The sequence below is a fragment of the Enhydra lutris genome, unplaced genomic scaffold (assembly GCF_002288905.1).
Source record: "Enhydra lutris kenyoni isolate GAN:26980312 unplaced genomic scaffold, ASM228890v2 scaffoldscaffold23, whole genome shotgun sequence".
Classification (NCBI taxonomy): Eukaryota; Metazoa; Chordata; class Mammalia; order Carnivora; family Mustelidae; genus Enhydra; species Enhydra lutris.
This window is the reverse complement of record NW_019154107.1, coordinates 22,374,790-22,396,178: the sequence shown is the minus strand read 5'-3', so window position 1 is coordinate 22,396,178 and position 21,389 is coordinate 22,374,790. Positions and strand designations below refer to the sequence as shown.

The 21,389-nt window shown below is 37.1% G+C and overlaps 1 protein-coding gene across 2 annotated transcripts in view; it reads right to left on the bottom strand.

Moving 5' to 3' along the window:
* LOC111150557 (ubiquitin specific peptidase 9, X-linked) overlaps positions 1 to 21,389 on the bottom strand; it is a 140,878-nt gene that overhangs the window by 85,354 nt on the left and 34,135 nt on the right. For both annotated transcript variants that reach the window (XM_022508047.1, XM_022508048.1), the window contains exons 2-9: positions 14,893 to 15,146; positions 9,618 to 9,763; positions 7,444 to 7,523; positions 5,216 to 5,328; positions 3,772 to 3,990; positions 1,187 to 1,302; positions 719 to 970; positions 509 to 647 (exon numbers count right to left, since the gene is read on the bottom strand). In XM_022508047.1, coding sequence (XP_022363755.1) covers positions 509 to 647; positions 719 to 970; positions 1,187 to 1,302; positions 3,772 to 3,990; positions 5,216 to 5,328; positions 7,444 to 7,523; positions 9,618 to 9,763; positions 14,893 to 14,988 — 1,161 coding nt within the window. In that variant the 5' untranslated portion in view covers positions 14,989 to 15,146. The remainder of the gene's footprint in view (positions 1 to 508; positions 648 to 718; positions 971 to 1,186; positions 1,303 to 3,771; positions 3,991 to 5,215; positions 5,329 to 7,443; positions 7,524 to 9,617; positions 9,764 to 14,892; positions 15,147 to 21,389) is intronic.

Genomic DNA, 21,389 nt, shown 5'->3' with positions numbered 1-21,389 from the left:
GCAGGCTCTATGGTAAAGTTTCCTAAACATTCAACATTAGAATAGTATGAACAGAAATGCTCAAGTGAGGTTCTTAAAATAATAAAATATTAATTCATGTACACCTTATTCCAGTAATTGTATTTCCTGTTTTAAGATCTGTAAGTGGCATCAGTGAAATGAACAATAGGCCACTTCATTCATCAGGTACCAGATACTATCCAATCTATCCCCAAGATCACCTTTATCCACTCCACTTCAACCAAACCCTCCCAACAAGCTTATAATTACTTTGGAATACCTACATTCAGCAGTAAGTTTATCAAAGATGTGCGAAGCTACCTATATCACTACCAAATAAGCTATGTTATTACAAAAAGTTCTGAGAATTAAGAGTCATAAATCAGTCCCAACACCTCCCAAACTCAAGGTTTTCTTTAAAATGTTATTATTACTATGTTAAGTAAAGCCATTCTAATTTTTGCCTTAGGCAGATTTTTATTCATGAAAGAAGAACCAAAGGACTTACTGCCATTCGTTCAGCTGTGAGCCACTCTTCCTCCTCAGGGTTACCATGTCGATGAGTGTAGTAAGACACACTAGATATCACCTTATTAACCTCATTCAGTGCATTCATCTTTCCATTGAAAGACGAAATTTGCAGTAATCTAGAAGAGAAATTCAGTGTTAAATAGGATTCTAAATATTCACAGTTTATTTCAAGAGGAAAACATCTTACCTAAGTATCATTTTTAACCTAAATATTTCTAAATTTTTTACAGTTTCTTCTTGTCCTGGAACCCTTGAAGCCAAATTCTTCAAAGATTTAATAATCATTGAAAGGGCATCATTTTTGGCTTCATTCTTTGCTTCTTTTTTCAGCTCTTCATCAGTTAAGTTTTCTAAAAACTGTGGAACCATTTCTATTACTGGAAGAAAGTACTTTTTCACTGTATGAAGAGTGAGAAACTCGTAGCATTGCCCAAATGGTCTGAAAGAAGAAAGAAAAAAAAAAAAAAAAAACCTCTTGTAATACTCACTTTCTTACAATCAACTAGGACTAAACTCAGACTTACTTACATTACTTTTTAAAAAATCCAAGTTATCAGTTAAAGAGGAAACCATACTTGTAAAAAGAAAATTTTTACCAAGGAATTAAGTAGCAATTCCTAGAACACACTGAACATTCATTTGGAAACAAACTTACTTTATAAGGGCTGCAATTATTTGAACATTTAATGCTGATCCATTAATAAAACGATCATGCAAAATCTGGAACCCATTTAAAGTGCCGAACTTGTTGAGAAGATCCACCAGCCAACCCTGTAATAGAGTTAAAGAAAAAGACTGACTTCCTACTTTTAAGGGAAAAAACACCATCTGAAGTAATTTCTTGATTGACACAAACTAGAAATAGGAAATTCAAAAACAGAAAATTATGATAAATCATCTTTGAAATAAAATATTACATATTATTCACAGTAATCCTGTCTGTGAGAAAAAAGCATAAGCAGCAGTACAGAGCAGATCAGTAGGGCACAGCTGGTTTTACCAAAAGAGCTGGTGAACAGGAATTAGAAGCCATGTTTTTATTTCAGAGATCCCATTATAGAATATCTTATTATCTGAAAGTCATTTTTTAAAGTTTAGGGGGATTAAAAAAAAAACCTCTTTGAAAAATAAGAAAAGGATATTTGGTAACCTAAGATAATGTTTGAATTCATTTTTTTAAAAAAAAGATTTTATTTATTCATTTGATGGAGTGATAGATAGAGAGCACAAGTAGGCAGAACAACAGACGGAGAGGGAGAAGCAGGTTCTCTGCCAAGCAGGGAGCCCAATGCGGGGCTCCATCCCAGGACCCTGGGATCATGACCTGAGCTGAAGGCAGACGCTTAACCCATTGAGCCAGCCAGGAGCCCCTTGAATTCATTTTTTACTGTAGTTGTAAATAATTAAACGTTCCCTATTAATACAATAATCTGAAAGCTTGAGAGCACACTATTAATTAAAAGCTAACCACTGGTATTATATCTGTTGCTCTTAACTAGAACAAACTGGTTGATGCTTTTGCTGGCTCACATGAGTGCCCCAGTTCTCAGCTTAGAGGTAAACACAATGCAGTTAAGTATGGATCGTTTTTCAAACTCTTCCCTAAGGGACAGCAGTAACTAATGGTACAATGCAACGGAAACAGCCAATGGTGTGTGGCATTAAAGCATGCTTACATGTAAAAACTTAAAACAAATGAAGAGATTATATACAGATCTAGAATGAAATGTATCTAAAAATTTATGTACCCAAGACAACCTTTTATACCTTGGTTTCTTCTAAAAGACCCCATTTCAGAGTCCACTGAGGGAAAACCAAGGGGAGAAAAAAAGGTAATTTTGCTACTAAGTCCTTAAGCAAAAATAACTTTTACAGCTACTCAAGAACAAAAACAAAAAAAACATGTCTAGGACAAAGGGAAAATGGAAGTATAAGGTAACTGCTTTCAAACAGACAATATGTAAGCTAAAGGTAGTTTTAATAGGATTTTATGTTGAAATCAATTAAATTCTCCACTAAATGAACAACACTTTTCTATGTAAGTTCATTATAGTATTTTCCTACATTTTTCTTTGGTCTTAAGTAGCTAATTCAAAACAATTAAAAATCTGAGCATTTTAATTCCCAGTCCCTTATGGCATTCAGCAATTCTGTATTTCCATTTCTCAAGTAACTGGAATGAGACTAACAGCCCAATATACTCAATAGTTATGTATACATATATGTGCACAAAATTTTTTTAAAAAGTCTAAAGCTAATCTTCCTGTGTTTTCAGCTATAACGTATCGTTTAACACATTTTGAGGATTTCCACTTTTTACAGAATAAACCTCAAGTTTTATGTATAAATTCAAATTTTCCTGGCTGGGTTTTCCTTTTTATAAGGCCCACAATATTAAAAAGTCTCCCTAAAGGTGCACCTGGGTGGCTCAGTTGGTTAAGCGTATGCCTTCAGCTGAGGTCACAAACCTGGAGTCCCGGGACTGAGCCCTGGTTGGGCTCTCTACTCAGTGCAGAGTCTGCTTCTCCCTCTTTCTGCTTGTGCTCTCTTGCTCACTCTTCCTCTCAAATAAATAAAAATCTTAAAAAACTGAAATAAAAACTCTCCCTAAATTCTAAAAATTAAAAACTATATATTATCTAATATTTATTAAAAGATGAACAGTTTAGGGATAGCTTTTTTATTCCGAATACTATTTATGCCAATATAGATAATTTACATTCGAAAACTTTTACACTGGTGTGTGTGTACATACACACACACACACACACACACACATATTTCATTACTATTTTGCTTTCATTTAGAATTTTTATAATTTTACTTTAATGCCACAGTATCAGGCATTTGTAGGATATATACTTGATCCTGAAGTCAAAACATTAGAATGTCACAGTGATCATGGCCTTGGGTCAAAGTCACCTCCTAGTCTATTCTTATTAATGAGGAAAATTATGGCCTGCTTCATATAACCTAATTTATGACTATTTCCCAAAGGGCTGAGCAGAAGACAATGGGAACTAACTACATGGAGAAAGCCAAAAGAAAGAAAGAAAAAAGAAACAAACAAACAAAAAAACACAACTCAAAACAATTTTGACAGTTATGCTTCAGTAAAGCTGGGGAAGAAAACAGAATCCAAAATACAAAATAATGCAAAGTCCCTTCTTCACACAGATCTTTTATTGCTCTGTGGCAGAGCAAAACTGTATTAATTATGAAAATAACAAACCAACACACTTTTGGTGAGCGAGGGTCTGGAGAACGAGCAAAGAGTTCATCTTCAGGCAATTGAACACTTGAGGAAACAGATTCACATGGACGTGTACCATTGTAGATATGGAATTTGCAATGAGGATTTAAGGCCATGGAGAGAAGTTCTAGAAGTGGAAACCAGTCTTGGGACAACTTGGCCACACATAGCTCCACCAGACGATGAGTATTGTTGATAATACACCTCTGTTATATGAGGAGGAAAGGGCATTTGTAAGATCAAAACACTGCAACTCCAAATAGAAAGATCTTCCCATCTTAACTGTATTTTAACTATGATCTCTCCATATTCTTATACTGATATCAAATGTTTAATACTGGGATCAAACTGATATACCAAAATGCCAAATTAACATTTATTATCTTTTATATAGTACTTACTTTAAAAAGCCATTTGCAACGGCTTATGAAATGAAGTAGCCACTGCCCTGTGTCTACAGACCAGATCCAAACTGCTATTTTTTTTTCCCTCTTTGGAATTTGTACACAAGAAGCAACAATTCTAAAATCTACACAATATATTAATTATCCAAGATGGAATAGATTTGTTATTGTCTGACAGCATCTCCAAAGTTTCCATTTCTTCCCTTACAACGTTAGTAAGATGATGGGATTTTTGTGCTATGGTTGTATTTGAAAAATAGTCCACAGAGCACAAAAATATCTGCCTCACAACTTATGACCAGATTTCCAGAGTGGAACAGGGAACAGAGACTTGGAGTACTTATAGCATTTCGTCAATCTAAGATTCATGTTTTATTTTTTCTCTCAAATTTCATTTATCAATGCATAGTAGTTTCTTCAACTGAAGGTGTTGCGTTGTAAAGAAAAACTGTCTGCTTCTGCCAATCACTTGGGCATACCATGAACTTTAGATCATTTAAGGATTTTTTTTGTTTCCAAAGTATAATTTGATTTCAAATTACCAAAAACTCTTTGAATAGTGGCCTGTTGTTTAAATTCTCAGGAGACTTTTTATCCCTCTAAGATGCCATGGTTGAGACATACAGGTTTCTTTCGCATCTCTTTCTGTATGGTTAAGTTTATTTCTCTACACTGACCCTTTGTGTCCCAGATACTAGATTGCCCATCTTGGGTGTTCTCCTTCCTTAGTGGTACATAAAATGAATCTGTGGTGCATCTCACAATTAATGAAACGTGGTAAATTGGCTAAGGTCACAAGATATTTGAGAATCCAAGAGAGTTCTAACTCTAAACCTCACACTCCAAAAGATCATGCTTCCTTTGATAGAAATTTTTATAACAAGTATATTTAAAGTGCCTCAGTATTACACCCTTTAATTCAATTAATTTATCAAATATACAACCAAATATATATTTTACAGATATATGAGAATACATTCACAGGCATCACTATGAAAATCTGATTAAAGTCAAATGCAAGACTCACATGAATTTCAAACTTCCAGCCACTCACTGCCTCATCTGTAAGGATTTTAGTGAATGATATTGTTAGCCCATCTCGGAAAAATCGCTGACAAGCTTCACTTTTAACATCAAGGCCTAAGAAAAGGGAAGAAAAATTAATGTAAAGAAAGCATTTTTCTGATTGTCTCAATATGCCCAATTACATGATAAAAATAAATAAACTTTTTACTAATAGCTAAGAAGTTCAGACTAGCTTTGGAAAAAACTTATACCATTATCTATTGTTAAGAGGTCAAAAAGATAAATAGACAAGTATTATCAAAGTTCGTATGTGTCTAAAAGGTAACTGATTCAGAAACAAAATCTTAAATGAATTTTAAAACTACTTAATTGTATAAAAGTACATCAAACCAAATAAGGTGAATTGAAAACAATTCAAATTAGGACACTAGACCTTAAATGTAAAATGGTTACCAGTACCACTGAGAGGGAATCTAAATGCTTCATTGCATTTTACTCTCTGAAAATAAAAACTTAGAAAATGATGTTTCACAACTATTTTTAAAATCTTATTTTGGCTAGACACCAATACCCTTACACTACTCTACCTAAGTGTTTCATTGAGTAAGATAAATTGTTTTGTCTCAGTGTCTTTCACTGCCCCAACATCTATGCTTCTTTATAGCTTTGCTTCATTTCATCTGATTTCAGAAAGGCAACTGAGCCACATGCCCTCCCTGGCCAAACACAGAGAAAACTTTTTTTGTAAGTATTATTTTTTGGTGTTAGATAAAGAGTGTGAGTGAGCATGGGGTTGTACAAGGAGTGCAGAGGGAGAGAGAGAGAGAGAGAATCTTAAGCAGATTCCACACTCAGTGCGGAGCCCAACTCATCAGGGCTTGAGCTCACCACCCTGAGATCATGATCTGAGCCAAAAATCAAAAGTCAGACGCTAAACCAACTGAGCCACCCAGGTGCCCCTTGAAAATCTTTAACGTTTGAGGACAAAGTGAAAAGTTATTCAATTTGTATATAAAGTGTTTTGTGATTCTGAACTGTGCAGAAGAGGGGAATTTTAAACTCAGTATTGTATTTAAAATCTGAACCTTGCCCAAAATAAACCACCGTCCCAGAAAAGAAAGATGGGGGAGGGCGGCTACATGTCCAGAGAATGTCAGTGAATATTAAATGAAATACCATTACCTGTTCTTACATATCATTATACAGTCAGGACCTAGAACATGCCTAGTATAAAAGTTTTCAAAAATTTGCTCAATTAATAAATGTGCAAACAAACAAAAGAAATTTGGTGGTAAGCAATTGCAATCTGGAAATGTATTTTTACAAGATTGAAAAGGTGTGGAGACTTTCTTTAAATGAAGGAAGGTAATTATTCTAAGACAAAGGAAATATCACCCTTGCCACGGAGTGAGACAGACGTAAGCAGATTAATTTTTATAATAATCAACTTCAACTGTGATAATCCTAATGATAGTTAGAAAAATCCATGGCTACCCTATTATAGAAACTGAAATGTTATTGCCATTTATCTTAATCTTCAATGCCTCAAAAACAAAGAGAATATTTTAATAGTTGTCCTTTGCTAAGAGAATTCAACTATACCTAGAGCAGACCAAAGTAATTAGAAAGTATGATCAATTCCAACATCAAGCTTTCACTTCTAGACAAGGCAAAACACTAGACCTCATCTTTCAAGTCTTTTTTATCTTTTGGGGTAAAAAAAATCTTTTTTTTTTTTTTTTAAAGATTTTATTTATTTATTTGACAGAGAGATCACAAGCAGGCAGAGAGGCAGGCAGAGAGAGAGGAGGAAGCAGGCTCCCCGCTGAGCAGAGAGCCTGATGCGGGGCTCGATCCCAGGACTCCGAGATCACAACCTGAGCGGAAGGCAGCGGCTCAACCCACTGAGCCACCCAGGCACCCCCAAAAAATCTTTTTTTAATTAAACAAATTAATCAACATGTAAACTAGACAGTTTAGTTTAAAAATGAATATACACAAATTTTATGTGGAACTTCAGCAAGCTCACGAACATGCCCTGAAGGTTGTCCAAAGGTTCTGAACCCTTGGCTCCAGGGATATATGATAAGCCACAGCAAAATTTAGTGAGGTGTTCTAGTCCAGGAATATCCAGTAAGTGCTTATGACAGAGAACGAAGTCTTTAGGGATGAAGTGAAACTCTATTAGTAGCATATATTATGAAAAGCGTTAAGAACATCTAAACTTACCTTTTTTACTAAGATCAATAGCAGCTTCTAAAAGCACTTCTAATTCCCCTTTCGGCAAAACTGGAACCACCCATCGAGGCCTAAGAGTTTTAATAATATAAAAAGCAGTTTATTGGTTGTACTCTAAAGCACTATAAATGAGTTACTAATTATAATTACCTCAGCATGAAAATATTAAATGTTAGTATTAAAAAACATTAAAATATTAAAACAAGGTGGGCAGAATATCTGCTTTGTGAAACTAAGCTCCATCTGTCATCTCTACAATTTTCTTTTAAAGAACAGTCAAACAAAAGATAGCGGGGGGGGGGGGTTATTTTAGTATCATAGAACATAAAACTACAATAATCAAGTCTCAATTAAATAGATACCTATTGTTCAAGTTCATAGAAAAGTGCTGTTTCAGGATTTGTTATAATGAACCTCTCAGCGGTCTTCCATTTCCTCACAAAGGAGAAAAATTTAGGTGGAAAATAACAGAATTCTGCCTCAATTCATAATTTGTCTATTTTTCCTGGAAGTTAAGTGAGATGCGGCTCTCCAGGTCGCTCTGCCTCCACAGGTACCCTTCTCCCTCCAACAAGGACGCAACATGTACCCAAGTGGTGCTTTCTCTGGCCCCAATGGCAGCCCAACCATCTCTGAGGCCGTCCTTCCCTATATCCCTTCCTCCTCACTGCTCCCAAAACTCTGGTTTTGAGGAAAAAGTGCTCCATGACTATGTAATCTATTAAAAACAAATGCATACCACCTTTGTCATTGTTTTTATTCACATTAAAATATAATTTGTATTTTTCTTCCCCTGAGAATTTGCTAATATGCAACTTTGTCCTCAAGTCTGCATAAGAAGTACCCTTTACTAACAACCTCCAGTCACCAGACAAAAAGAAAAAGCAACAGTAAAACCTTTTGCTATGTCTCTGTATAGAAAAAGAATAGTCAAGGACATTAACTTTACAGGATTTCTGATTTTTTTACTACAATTCATTGTATACCATTATTATAGGTATCTACTGGAATCACAGTTAATATGTTCCTTCAAATATTCAAATATACTATTAAAAACAGTGAGTTAAAAATAACAGGAAAATTTTCAAGATAAATGAAGTGAGGAAAGCTAGTTACAAAATGATGTAGTAAAAATCTATCTGTAGAAAAAATCAATACAAATGCTAGTAAACATAATGTGAAGAGCATACTTCTTATTGTAGGTAATTTTTTGTTGGGATATATGTAAAGTAGAAGGATGTTGCAGAAATTTATCAACATAGTATTTCCATGTTTAATAGTACGTAATTTTATTACTTATGTAATCCGAATTCGTTGGGAAAAAAAAAATATAAGGAGTTTCCCTTCTATTATATACATTAACAGTGTTAACATATTTTTAGAAAGTGAAAAAGAACAAGAAAATTTAGTAAGACAAATGCTTATATGTGTGTGTATTTTCCTACTTTCCTTTTTAGGGTGGGGGAGGGGATTTGTCACACCTCCCTAGCACTCACTTGTTGAGCCCACAGCCTGGTGGAGACCACAGCCATGTGGGGATTCCCCTACACCACTCTTTCCTTATCTTCTTTAAATCTTAATTTCCCCTGTACACAAGCTTAAACTTTCACTCTGAGTCTTCCACTGCAAGTATAAAAAATTACACTCTGAACTTGCCCCTGAGGTGAAGATCAAGAAAAACAAAGGGCTGAGATGGTTAAACGCCTTAGAAGATGGTTAAATGCCTTAGACTAGTCAAGGGTTCACAAGAGGCAGGCTCTGAGGAACTCAATGTTCTAACGACCTGGCTTACCTCAGGACCATGCAAAAATTAAGAAAATAATCCAACTACGGTAGCAACCAACATACCAAAAAAGGAAAAAAAAATCTTCATAAACTCTGAAAGAGGGAAATCACATACATGGTTCTACTTCAGAAACACACCAGCCAGCTTGGGTCATCATCATTAATCTGAAAACTTTTATTGACACTGTTACTCCCTGATTAAGAATCATGGGTTACAAAGCACTTGGTAAGCACTAAGATGTTACGGCTTTAAGGAGGCAATATGGCTACTGTGGTTATTTCTGCCCACTCTCTTTTCTTACTACTAATTAATATGCTGCAGAACTGTTGGATTTCCTGTGTATTACACACTTTAAGAAAACAAAACAAATCAAACTCACCTATTGATCATGTCATCCAACTTTGCCAGGTCAGTATGCGGAAATGCAGGTTCCTCATCTTCAAGCTGCGGTGGGGCATCACCTTGACCTTGTTCATCTGGGGGAGTTGCCGGGGAATTTTCATTGGAAGAATCAGGCGATGAAGTCTTAATTAAAAATTAGATATTCCAGATTTAGGTTTCTATAACATATGTACAATATCTAATAATTCAACACCAACACAGATTAGGGTAAAAGAATAAAATTTTAAAGATAAAATCATTGTAAACTTAAAATGTTTCAGGTATTCTCTGTGCTATGTTTTAAAATAATTTTATTTAATCTTTAGCACCCTAAGAAGTATTGAACAACCATTTAAACAAATTCAGTCAGTCAGTAATTAGCCCAAGGTCACACAGTTCCAACTCTATGGTCAGGATTTAAATCCAGGTTTCCCATTATATGAGCCCTGCCACAATAGCAATTATTGTACAAATATGAAACAATGCATTTCACATTTCACAGATGGAAGGTTCTGAATTATAACTTTCATTTTTTAATTTGAAGGGGAAAAACAAATTTTATTCTACTCAGCATTTTCCCTTGTCTCAAACTACTACCCAAACAATTATTAAAACTTCATGGTTGTGGTTTCTAAGTAAGCCACGTCAATTTTTTTTTTTTTTTTTAAGATTTTATTTATTTGACAGAGAAAGAGGGAGAGATGAGGGCACAAGCATGGGGAGTGGCAGGAAGAGGGAGAAGCAGGCTCTCCAGTGTGCAGGGAGACCAATGCGGAGCTCAATCCCAGAACTCTGGGATCATGACCTAGCCAAAGGCAGATATTTAACTGACTGAGCAACACATGTAACCCCTAAGCCACATTATTTTCAACTAATAGGTCTAATTTTACTCACTTTCACTTCATTTTTAGAATATCCTTCTCTTTCCCCCTTTAGATGCACGTATTTCTGCAACTAAGTAAATGAACTTTATGACTCTCACATTCTTCTTTCGAGAGCAGATGGTACTGTCTCTTTTAAATTGAAACTGACCTAAATTTTAACCTGATTTTTACTCATGTGTTCTTGAATTTTCTACCCATTGTAGGTTCATGGCCCTTATAGAAGACAAGGGATCCTCTCCTATCATTTCAGCATCAGTAAATGCTTGTACTCAAGACAGCTGGGTATATCACCATTAATATGTTCTACTCACAAAATTTTTTTTTTTAAAGATTTTATTTATTTGACAGAGAGAGATCACAAGTAGGCAGAGAGGCAGGCAGGAGAGAGACGGAGAAGCAGGCTCCCTGTGGAGCAAGAGCCCGATGCAGGGCTCTCACAAAATTTATACATGAACTCATAGAGCTAATTTGCAACCAAATGGTGAACTTTTATTTAAGATGGTGAACATCATCCGGAACAGAGCTAGTCTCAAGAAAAATAATGAGGGGTGCCTGGGTGGCTCAGTAGGTTAAAGCCTCTGCCTTCGGCTCAGGTCATGATTCCAGGGTCCCAGGATCAAGCCCCGCATTGCGCTCTCTGCTCAGCAGGGCGCCTGCTTCCACCTCTCTCTCTATCTGCCTGCCTCTCTGCCTATTTGTGATCTCTGTCTGTCAAATAAATAAATAAAATCTTTAAAAAAAAAAGAAAAGAAAAGAAAAATAATGAAATCTATAGCACAGAATTCAAGTGTTAGAAGCCCAACAGAAATATTAGCACTTAAAATATGTAACTGGGGGAGTGCCTGGGTGGCTCAGTGGGTTAAGCCTCTGCCTTCAGTGCAGGTCATGATCTCCGGGTCTTGGGATCGAGTCCTGTGTGGGGCTCTCTGCTCAGCGGGGAGCCTGCTTCCTCCTCTATCTGCCTGCCTTTCTACCTACTTGTGATCAAATAAATAAAATCTTTAAAAAAATATGTAAGGTTTTAACAAACCCTTTCCCCTGGTATATATTTAGAAATAATAAAGATACAATAATGAAAACATCTGTAATACCCACAACAACAGACAAGCACTGCTGACACTTTCAATTATTTCCTTGCAATCTTTGTTCTATGAGCCAAAAATTCCATCGAAATTTTAAAACTGGGATTATATCTGCTTAAGTCTATGCCCTTTTCCATTCAACATTTGAGTATTTTCCCCCATCATTAAGAATCTTTTTTTAAAAATTGACTAATGGTTACATAGTATTAAGTAAGTTAATTAAGAGATATTTAGTATTTTGCCACTTTTATCGCCAACATAAACAGAGCTGTGGGGCACCTGGGTGGCTTAGTGGGTTAAGCCTCTGCCTTTGGCTCAAGTCATGATCCCAGGGTCCTAGGACTGAGCCCTACATCAGGCTCCCGGCTCAGCAGGAAGTCTGCTGTTCCCTCTTCCTCTACTGCTTGTGCTCTGACAATAAAATCTTAAAAAAACAAAACATAATAAAACAAGAGCTGTAAAGAGGGTTTTTTTTTTTTTTTAAAGGTTTTCTTTCTTTATTTGAGAGAGAGTGAGAGAGGGGAGAAGGTGGGAGGGAGAAACGGACTCCCCATGGAGCTTGGAGCCTGATGTGGGACTCGATCCTGGGACTCTGGGATCATGACCTGAGCTGAAAGCAGTTGCCCAACCAACTGGGCCACCCAGGCACCCCAAAAAAGGTTTTCCAAAATATATAAATCTTTGTGCTGAACTTCGGTTTTTCTGTAGGACAGGTTCCTGGAAATATACTTACAACAACAATATAAACTCTTTTAGGGGTACTGACATATATATTGCCAAAATACATTCCAGAAAGTTTGTACCCTCCTAACAACCACACCCAAGAGTTTTCAGCCTACAGTACCTTTGCCAAGGTTGTTTCATTCAAGACCAAGTTCTATTACATACCAGAGGCAAAATTTTCCTCCTGTGGAAATTATATATCCTTTCTCCTTTAAAAATTATACAAGTGAAATTTTATATTGATCTTAGAAATTCCCTTTATGCCAACATGTAAAAAGTATATTCCAAAATGGATCCATAAATTGGATAATGATTAATGTTATGGTTATTACTCCTTGGTTCAAAGGGTCAAATCTTGTGAAGTAACTAAAATCCTAATTTTAAAAAGTAGAGAGTAAGCAGGCAAAAGTGAAGGATTCTACAGACAGCTAAGAATGTAGTTTGTTTTGTTTTAATCATGAGTGTTCTCAAAAAGAAAAAACAAACAAACAAAAAAAACCGCAACACTCAACCACTATTAGACGGATGAGAATGTAATGCAGATGCATTAACAGGTGGTTATCACAAACCCAAGAGCTCTAAAAATTATCAAGTGTACCTTAAAATAAAACTGAGATTAGAGCAAATGTTTAGTATTTGTTTAAAGCCATGCAAGCAGCAAAACACTGAAAAAGAACTCAGAACTCCATGCACAATACAGGTATAAAACAGAAAATACAATGGAGTATTATTCAGCCATAAAAAGAATGAAATCTTGCTATTTTCAACAACAGGATGTTTTGAGAGGGTGTAATGCTAAGTGAAATAAGTTAGAGAAAGACAAATACCATGATTTCACTATGTGGAATTTGAGAAACAAGGACAAATGGAGACAAACAAAAACCACTTTCTTTTTTTTGATTTGCTAGAGAGAGAGAGAATATGAGCAGGGGCAGCGCAAGGCAGACAGAGAAGCAGGCTCTCCCCTGAGCAAGAAGCCCATTGTGGAACTCGATCCCAGGACCCTGGAATCATGACCTGAGCCAAAGGCAGATGCTTAACCAACTGAGCCACCCAGGCATCCCCCAAAAAACACTTTTTTAAAAAAATTTAATTTCAGTATAGTCCAGCAGACTCTCCAATATAGAGAACTGGTAGCTGCCAGAGAGAAGGTAGGTAGGGGACAGGTGAAACAGAGGAGCACCAAGTAAGGTACAGAACTGTTTATACTGTACATGTGAAACTAACATAATACTGTATGTTAATTATACTTGAATCTTAAAAGTAAGTAAAATTTAAGACTGATGAATCACTGGCCTCTACCTCTGACACCAGTATTACATTGTATGTTAATTGAATTCAAATTAAAAATATTTAAAAAATAAAAATAAATAGAGAATGAAATATACCGAAACTCTTCTAGCTCCTGGTTTAAAAATAGATTCTCTGGCATCCAACACAAATCTCTATGTTTAACGAAACCTGAATACTAGGTAACAAATTTATGACACTAAGACTTAATGATTCTGTGTGCTACTTGTGACTACTACTTCAGTATTTTATGGCTTAAACGTGGGAACTGGAGAGGAAAACGAATAAAGGTGACACATTTATTTGGAAAAACAAAATTAAAACCTGACTTGCTCACTTCTTTAAAATGGCAGAAGGAGAAGAGAGGGCAAAGAGGGAGAGAGCACACATGCACATCTCTTTTCTACCATTCCTATAATAGATTGTCTAATCTATAGTAACTGGACAAGAAGAACTTATCCCCAAGTGACAAACTTAAGTACCCTACAATAACAGTATTTTTGCCTAAAACTTATCCATATGGAGTTCCAAATAAACATGTGCCAACTGTAAGCAGCATGTCTGTGATTCATGTGCCTGCCCCTCAGCTATATAGTCACCTGTAAATGTTGTTTGAGCTGCACATCACAAATTTAAGTGTGTCTGTCTGATTTGGGTATTACCCAATACAAGTGTATATATTAGAAAAAGTAGCTGAGGGGCACCTGGGTGGCTTAGTCAATTGAACGTCTGCCTTTAGCTCGGGACATGATCTCAGGGTTTTAGGAACGAGACCATCTCCCTCTGCTTGTGTGCTCTCCTCCTCTATCTAACGAATAAATAAAATCTTTTTTTAAAAAGTAGGTGAAAGGGGCGCCTGGGTGGCTCAGTGGGTTAAGCCTCTGCCTTTGGCTCAGGTCACTATCTCAGGGTCCTGGGATCAAGGCCCACAACGGGCTCTCTGCTCAGCAGGGAGCCTGCTTCCCCCTCCCCTTCTGCCTGCCTCTCTGCCTACTTGTGATCTCTCTGTGAAATAAACAAATAAAATCTTTAAACAAGTGAAGATTTTATTTGTATGTCAGAGAGCGACAGCACAAGTAGGCAGAGAGGCAGGCAGAAAGAGAGGGAGAAGCAGGCTCCCCTCTGAGCAGGGAATTCAATGATGCAGGATCCCATGGACTCTGTGATCATAACCTGAGCCCAAGTAGACACCGAACTGACAGAGCCACCCAGGCACACCCCAGAACATGCTCCATTATTTGATATCATAGTAGACATACCAACATAGCTTTAACTAGTATCTTAAACATCCTACCTGATTCTGTTGGAGGGGGGGCTGAGACTGTCCATCAGGAGCCTGGCCCTGGCTGTCATTCCCTCCTACTGGAGAGCCACGAGTCGTGGCTGTCATACTCGACACAGGGCAGATCTTTGCAATTTTGTCTGCTTATGTAGTTGTCTTGAGAAAAGAAATTATAGTCCACTTATAGAAGATGAAGTACCAGCATTTGTCAGTCTTAAAAAGCTCCAATTCAAGAATAAACCATCTTGCAGAGACCATTGCATAACCTACAAGAAAAAAAGTACATTTGTTTTAGATTTAAATTAAGAAACTGTTCAATCCTAGTAGTACCAGTGAATCTCGTCAAGAGAAGGTGGCTATATAAGGAGAGCATAAAGTGAAAAGCTGAAGCCTCATTAATACCATATTCAACTTAAACTGGTAACTATAGATCAGCTTGTACCAAACCACAGCCTTATGTTTCAGCTTTCTTTTGGGATTCCAAAGACATTATCAAGGTATTTATAGTAGTCATTCTGATTCAATCATGGAATGGAAAAAAACTGTCTTGGATTTGCTAATACCTTCAATACACTGTAAAAATATTATATTCAAGACATAAGCCAGGTAACAAAATACTATTTTTTAAAACATTTCAGGAAAGACTGTACAACTAACATGTATCACTATTGTACAAGGGCATTATAAATGGCTTTTTAACAAGCTTATAACAGGTTTAAATGAAACTTTAAAACTTTGGGGGAATTTTTCATTGGAAAAAGTTCAAACTATATACTACTATTCTTAAAAGAACCTATTCTGTGAAGTGATCCTGACTCTTCACTTTTGCCAAGGTTTTGGTCACAGGCATTCCCAGAGGCATGACAGGGCTACAGACCACAACCGTTTAACAATGGAATTCTTTGTTACCTGACCAGCAAAGGTGTATAGGGGAATGCCAGCAAGCCCTCAATTCTATATATTCATTTTACCAGTGGCTCTCATCCTTAGCTGCATACTAAAATCATCTGAGATGCTTGGAAAAACAGTGATGTGCACACCCCTCTCCAGATTGAACAAATTACTGCATCTGTGCGTGAAGCCTAGGTATCAGTACTTTCCATAAATTCTCCCCTGGTGATTGAGAATTGTGCCATGAGATTGAGAGCCATAGCTGATGAGTTACAGTATTTCATTATAAGGCGAGCATACTTTCCATTTAGTCCATAACAGTCCATGTTTACCTCCAATTTAAACATAATCACTTGGGGCACCTGGGTGGCTCAGTCAGTTAAATGTCTGACTCTTGACTTTGGCTCAGGTCATGATCTCGGGGTCGAGGGGCTCGATGCCACAATTCTAAGATCAGAACCTGAGCTGAAGTCAGACACGTTAACTGACTGAGCCACCCAGGCACCCCTAAAATCAATACATCTTTAAAAAAATAAATTTTTAAAAACAAACAGACAAATAAATAAATAAAATCGCTTAACCCAGAGATATGTCCCTAACAAGATTTTGTTTCACTTATTAGATTTGTGTAACTACAACGAAGCTTAAGACTGATAATATCAAGTACTGGTGAGGCTAAAAACACACACAGAAAAATGTTTAATACATAAAGTGAAAATACAAAAGGGAACATGATTGAGCAGCCTCTCTTTCACTTTTTTTTTTCCAGTTTCATACACCCTACATTACAAAAAAAATCCACATGAAGTAAACAATTTTAAAAACCTGGAGAAACTAGCTAATAATTTTCTTTAGTCATTCTGGGTCTGCTGGCAAATTATTTGAGTACCTTTCTTTCCTTGCCACTTAAATTTATCAGCTCATCAATTCAACCTGATTCTTCTCCACTTCAAATTTTTTCCATTTCTTCCCTTTGCTTCCCAACCTGGGTTCATGATCCACTTGTATGCTTCCCTCAAAGGATGATCCTCTCACTCTTTTCCTGGATGCCTTGTTATTTGTCTATAAATATGCTTTAGTCTCCCTTACTGAAAAATCACCAATCTCTATCCTTCCCTTTTCCCCAAAATCTGAAATATCTCTGCCTCCCTTTTCACCTTTTCCATTTTCCCTCATCATCTGGCTGGGTCTAAGCTACCAAAATTGCTTTAAGCCAGTGGGTCTTAACTGAGGACTATGGATGGATTTCAAGAGTAACTCCCCTGAAACTACAGACAAAGCTTTGTGAATATATACATTTGGCAGGGAGAATGTTTGCTTCATAGATCACTGATGCTCTACTATGGCAAATCGAGTAACTGCTTCTTGCTATTGTGTGCCTTCTTCTCAGCATGAGTTACAAGTGGCACCACTACTTGAACCTCTGAGCTTCCTTGGTTTATACAATCCTGGATGACACCAGGTTTCCCTTCCTTTCTACTTCTTTTCAAAGGAGATGGTGGCAGGTAGTAGTGATGTCAGTGAGGACTAGTTTTGAATACTGAAACAGGTGAAAACATCCACTAAATAGTTCACTCTCCAAGTGTGGAATTGAAGCAAAACTTAGGGATCTTGAACTTAGAGCCAGTTATTCACAAAGAAGTCAACGGACATGTACTCAGTAGTATAACCTCAGAGCCTCCCACCCCCCCTTAAACACAACCTCCACCTGGCTACCACCTACTGAGAGGAAGTGAGTCACAATCATTCGGGGCAGTAGAAGTAGTAGCATAATATATTCTCAAGTATGGGGAAAATCTAGGAAAGAAGACAAAACCTGAAGCACACCAAAAAATTAAAGCCAGGGTTTTTTTTTTCTAAGTAAATTTTTACTGTTTACACAAAATGTGGTGTTTTTCTAAAATTAAAAACCAAGCATCTAAAACGTAACTTGAGGGACACCTGGGTGGCTCAGTCAGTTAAGCTGCTTAAAGCCCACATCAGTCTCCCTGGTCAGCAGGGAGCCTGCTTCTCTCTCTGCCTCTGCCTGCCACTCTGCCTGCTTGTGTGCACGCTCTCGCTCTCTCTCTCTCTGACAAATAAATAATCTAAAGAAAAAATAAAGTAAAAAGTAACGTGACCAAAGCACAAGCAGAAAGTTAACAATTACCTGGTCCACTACACCAATACTATCTCTCTTTAAAAAGTCTTTCCAGGAAGCAATCCAAGGACGAAAGAAGGAATAAACAAAATGTGGTACGCACATACAATGAGATATTCTCTAGTGTTAAAAAGGAAGGAAATTCTAGCACATGCTACAACATGGATAAACCTTGAGGACACTGCGCTAAGTAAAATAAGCCAGTCACAAAAAACAAATATGATTACACTTAATATGAGGTGCCTATACTAATACAGAAAGTAGAAAGGTGGTTACAGAGGTTACAGGGAGGGAAGAATGGGTTAACAACAGGCACAGTTTCAGCCTGGGAAGATAAAAAAAAAAGTGCTGAAGATGAATGGTGATGGATGACGGTGATGGGTGCACAATATGAATGTACTTAATGGCCAATGAACTGTACACTTAAAAATGGTTAAAATGATTAAATTTAAGGTTGTATATATTTTCTCACAATTGTGTGTGTGTGTGTGTGTATGTATATATGTATATATGTATATATATATATATATATATATATATAGAGAGAGAGAGAGAGAGAGAGCACTGACCGCTCTCTTGCTTTATAGTCCTTTAACATTTGGAGACCATTTCAATTAAAACATCTTAAAATTATATCCTCATGTTGTTTTATACTCAACATCCTTCTATCTGTATGTATCCCCCCAAACCCTCCATCTATAGACAAATCAAAACTATGTGGCAAAAGTCTGGAAATAAATTATTCTAAATGAAAGTATTCTGCAGATTACTAAGAACTATCCCTTTAAACAAAATAACTTTAGGGGCACCTGGGTGGCTCAGTTGGTTGGGCCTCTGCCTTTGGCTCAGGTCATGGTCTCAGGGTACTGGGATCAAGCCCTGCATCAGGCTCTCTGCTCAGTGGGGAGCCTGCTTCCCCACCCCTCTCTCTCTCTGCCTGCCTCTCTGTCTGCTTGTGATCTCTCTCTGCCAAATGAATAAACAAAATCTTTAAAAAAAAAAAAAAAAAAAAACTTTAAGGTAAATGGAAAAGCAGCCTCTCTGCCAAACAATATACCTTTTACTCTGACCACAGAACTAAATCATCATCTGCTTCTTGCAGAATATCCCATTAACAAGGCCTCAAGCTGCCTGCCATCCCTATCTCCTCTTACTGTGATTCTCACCTTTCTGTCCCTTGGTTTCTAGTTTTCTTCTAACTCTGTCAAGTTCTCCACACTTCAAGATTTCCAGTACTGCTGAGCAGGTATGTCAGGTCTCAGCATAGTACAGTCTCTCTACTGTTATTTTTTTTTTAAGATTTTATTTATTTGACAGACGGAGATCACAAGTAGGCAGAGAAGCAGGCAGAGAGAGAGGAGGAAGCAGGCTCACCGCTGAGCAGAGAGCCCAATGCGGGGCTCGATCCCAGGACCCTGAGACCATGACCTGAGCCGAAGGCAGAGGCTTTAACCCACTGAGCCACCCAGGCACCCCTCTATGTTGTTATTTTTAACAGCCGTCTCTCTCCCACCACATAAGAACGGATACCTTTTCCTTGGTATGCTAGGACTGAAAGATTAAAAGCAAGAAAAAGGTATGGAACAATTAAAAATACTTTCTGGATTTTTAAAACTTAACTTTTATTTCAAAATCCCACCTCTGCCATTTAACAAGCTGCCTTTCTTATAGGTCAGTTAATGGCCACTCTATTTTCACAGGTGTTTAAAACTGAGATAATGCCACCCACAAAAATCCCATGAGGATTATTTTAACAAAGGTGTTTTGCAAATACCAAACACAGTAATTCTCAGAATGTTTTCTTTTCCCTTTCTATAATGTACTATGTAGGGTTCTTGAGTATCTGAGGTCATAATCGGAAAAATAACGTTTTCAAATATAACTTGGAAAGCTTTGAATGGGAAAAAGTTTATCAAAGATATGCTACAACTAAGTTATCCAAGAATAACACTGCTACCTTTCTTAATAAATCCCATTCAAGTGGAGGAAACAGATGGGAATTACACTGTTTTACTTGATTTCAAGAAGCAGTCCCAAGACTCTATATAGCTTGTTTTCCAGGAGACATTTAGGCATACTCAGCAAGGCTAGAACAAGCTTTCTACCCAAAGCTGCAATATACTCAACTAAAAAATTATTCAAATCATTTAAAATTTAATAACCATTTCCTAAAGGAATGCTCAAATTCAACAAATCCAGTGTGAAAATTTACTGTATGAAGTTTCAAGCTTTGCATAAAAAGCATCAAGTTTTATTTTAGGGGGAAAAAAAAAAGGTACCGCAGGTCACTGCTCTCCCTTTCTCTCAGGTTTTACCAGAAATTATGTCGGATTTTCTGCAATACAACATGTAATCACAATGGCAACATTAGATGGTTTTTTAGAGGACAGCATTTTTTGTACTCAAACTTAGCATCTCAGTATCTTCCAAGATGGGAGACGCATCACCTTTACCTGGTTAAAGGCTGGCATTGTGTTTTTTTGTTTTTTTTTTTTTAAATAACCTAGTATTCCATAAGTGGCAACCATTTATATTCACTTTAAAGTCTGCAGAACCTGAATTTCTCCAAAAGTTTTTTTTTTTTTAATTAAAGATTTTAGAGTATGAAAATAATTCTTTTTTAGGCCAAGAGAATTTTAGACTTTTCTGAATTTTATTTTTAAATAAGATTTTATTGGGCGCCTGGGTGGCTCAGTGGGTTAAGCCGCTGCCTTCGGCTCAGGTCATGATCCCAGGGTCCTGGGATCGAGCCCCGCATCGGGCTCTCTGCTCAGCGGAGAGCCTGCTTCCTCCTCTCTCTCTGCCTGCCTCTCTGCCTGCTTGTGATCGCTCTCTGTCAAATAAATAAATAAAACTTTAAAAAAAAAAAAAAAAAGATTTTATTTATTTATTTGACAGAGAGAGATAGCACAGCAGGAGGAGTGGCAGGCAGAGGGAGAGGGAGAAGCAGGCTTCCTGCTGAGCAGGACCCTGGGACCACAAGACCCCGGGATCATGACCTGAGCCGAAGGCAGATGCCCAACCAACTGAGCCACACAGGCGCCCCCTGAATTTTATTTCAGTAAGATCTTTTTTTTCTTTTTTTTTTTTTTTTAAGATTTATTTGAGAGAGCATGCACGAGGTGGGAAGGGGAAAGAGGGAGACAGGATCCCAAGTGTGGAGCCTGACAAAGAGCTCAACTTCACAACCTTGAGATCATAACCCAAGCAGAGATCAAGAGTCCGGCACTTAACCCACTGAGCCACCCAGGCAACCTGACTTTTTTGAATTTTAAACTCGGATTTCTATCACAATGACAGATTCAATATGCTTTAAGGCAAAATTCTTATGCACTGTTATCTGGAAGAAAAAGTATCCTGTCCTACATAGAAGTTTTCCTACTACAGGAAAAAAGACACATACAGCTATTGCAGGTTTTAGACACTTCCAAGGACACACAGAAACTAGAAAACCCAAAAACTATTAAAAAAAAAAAAA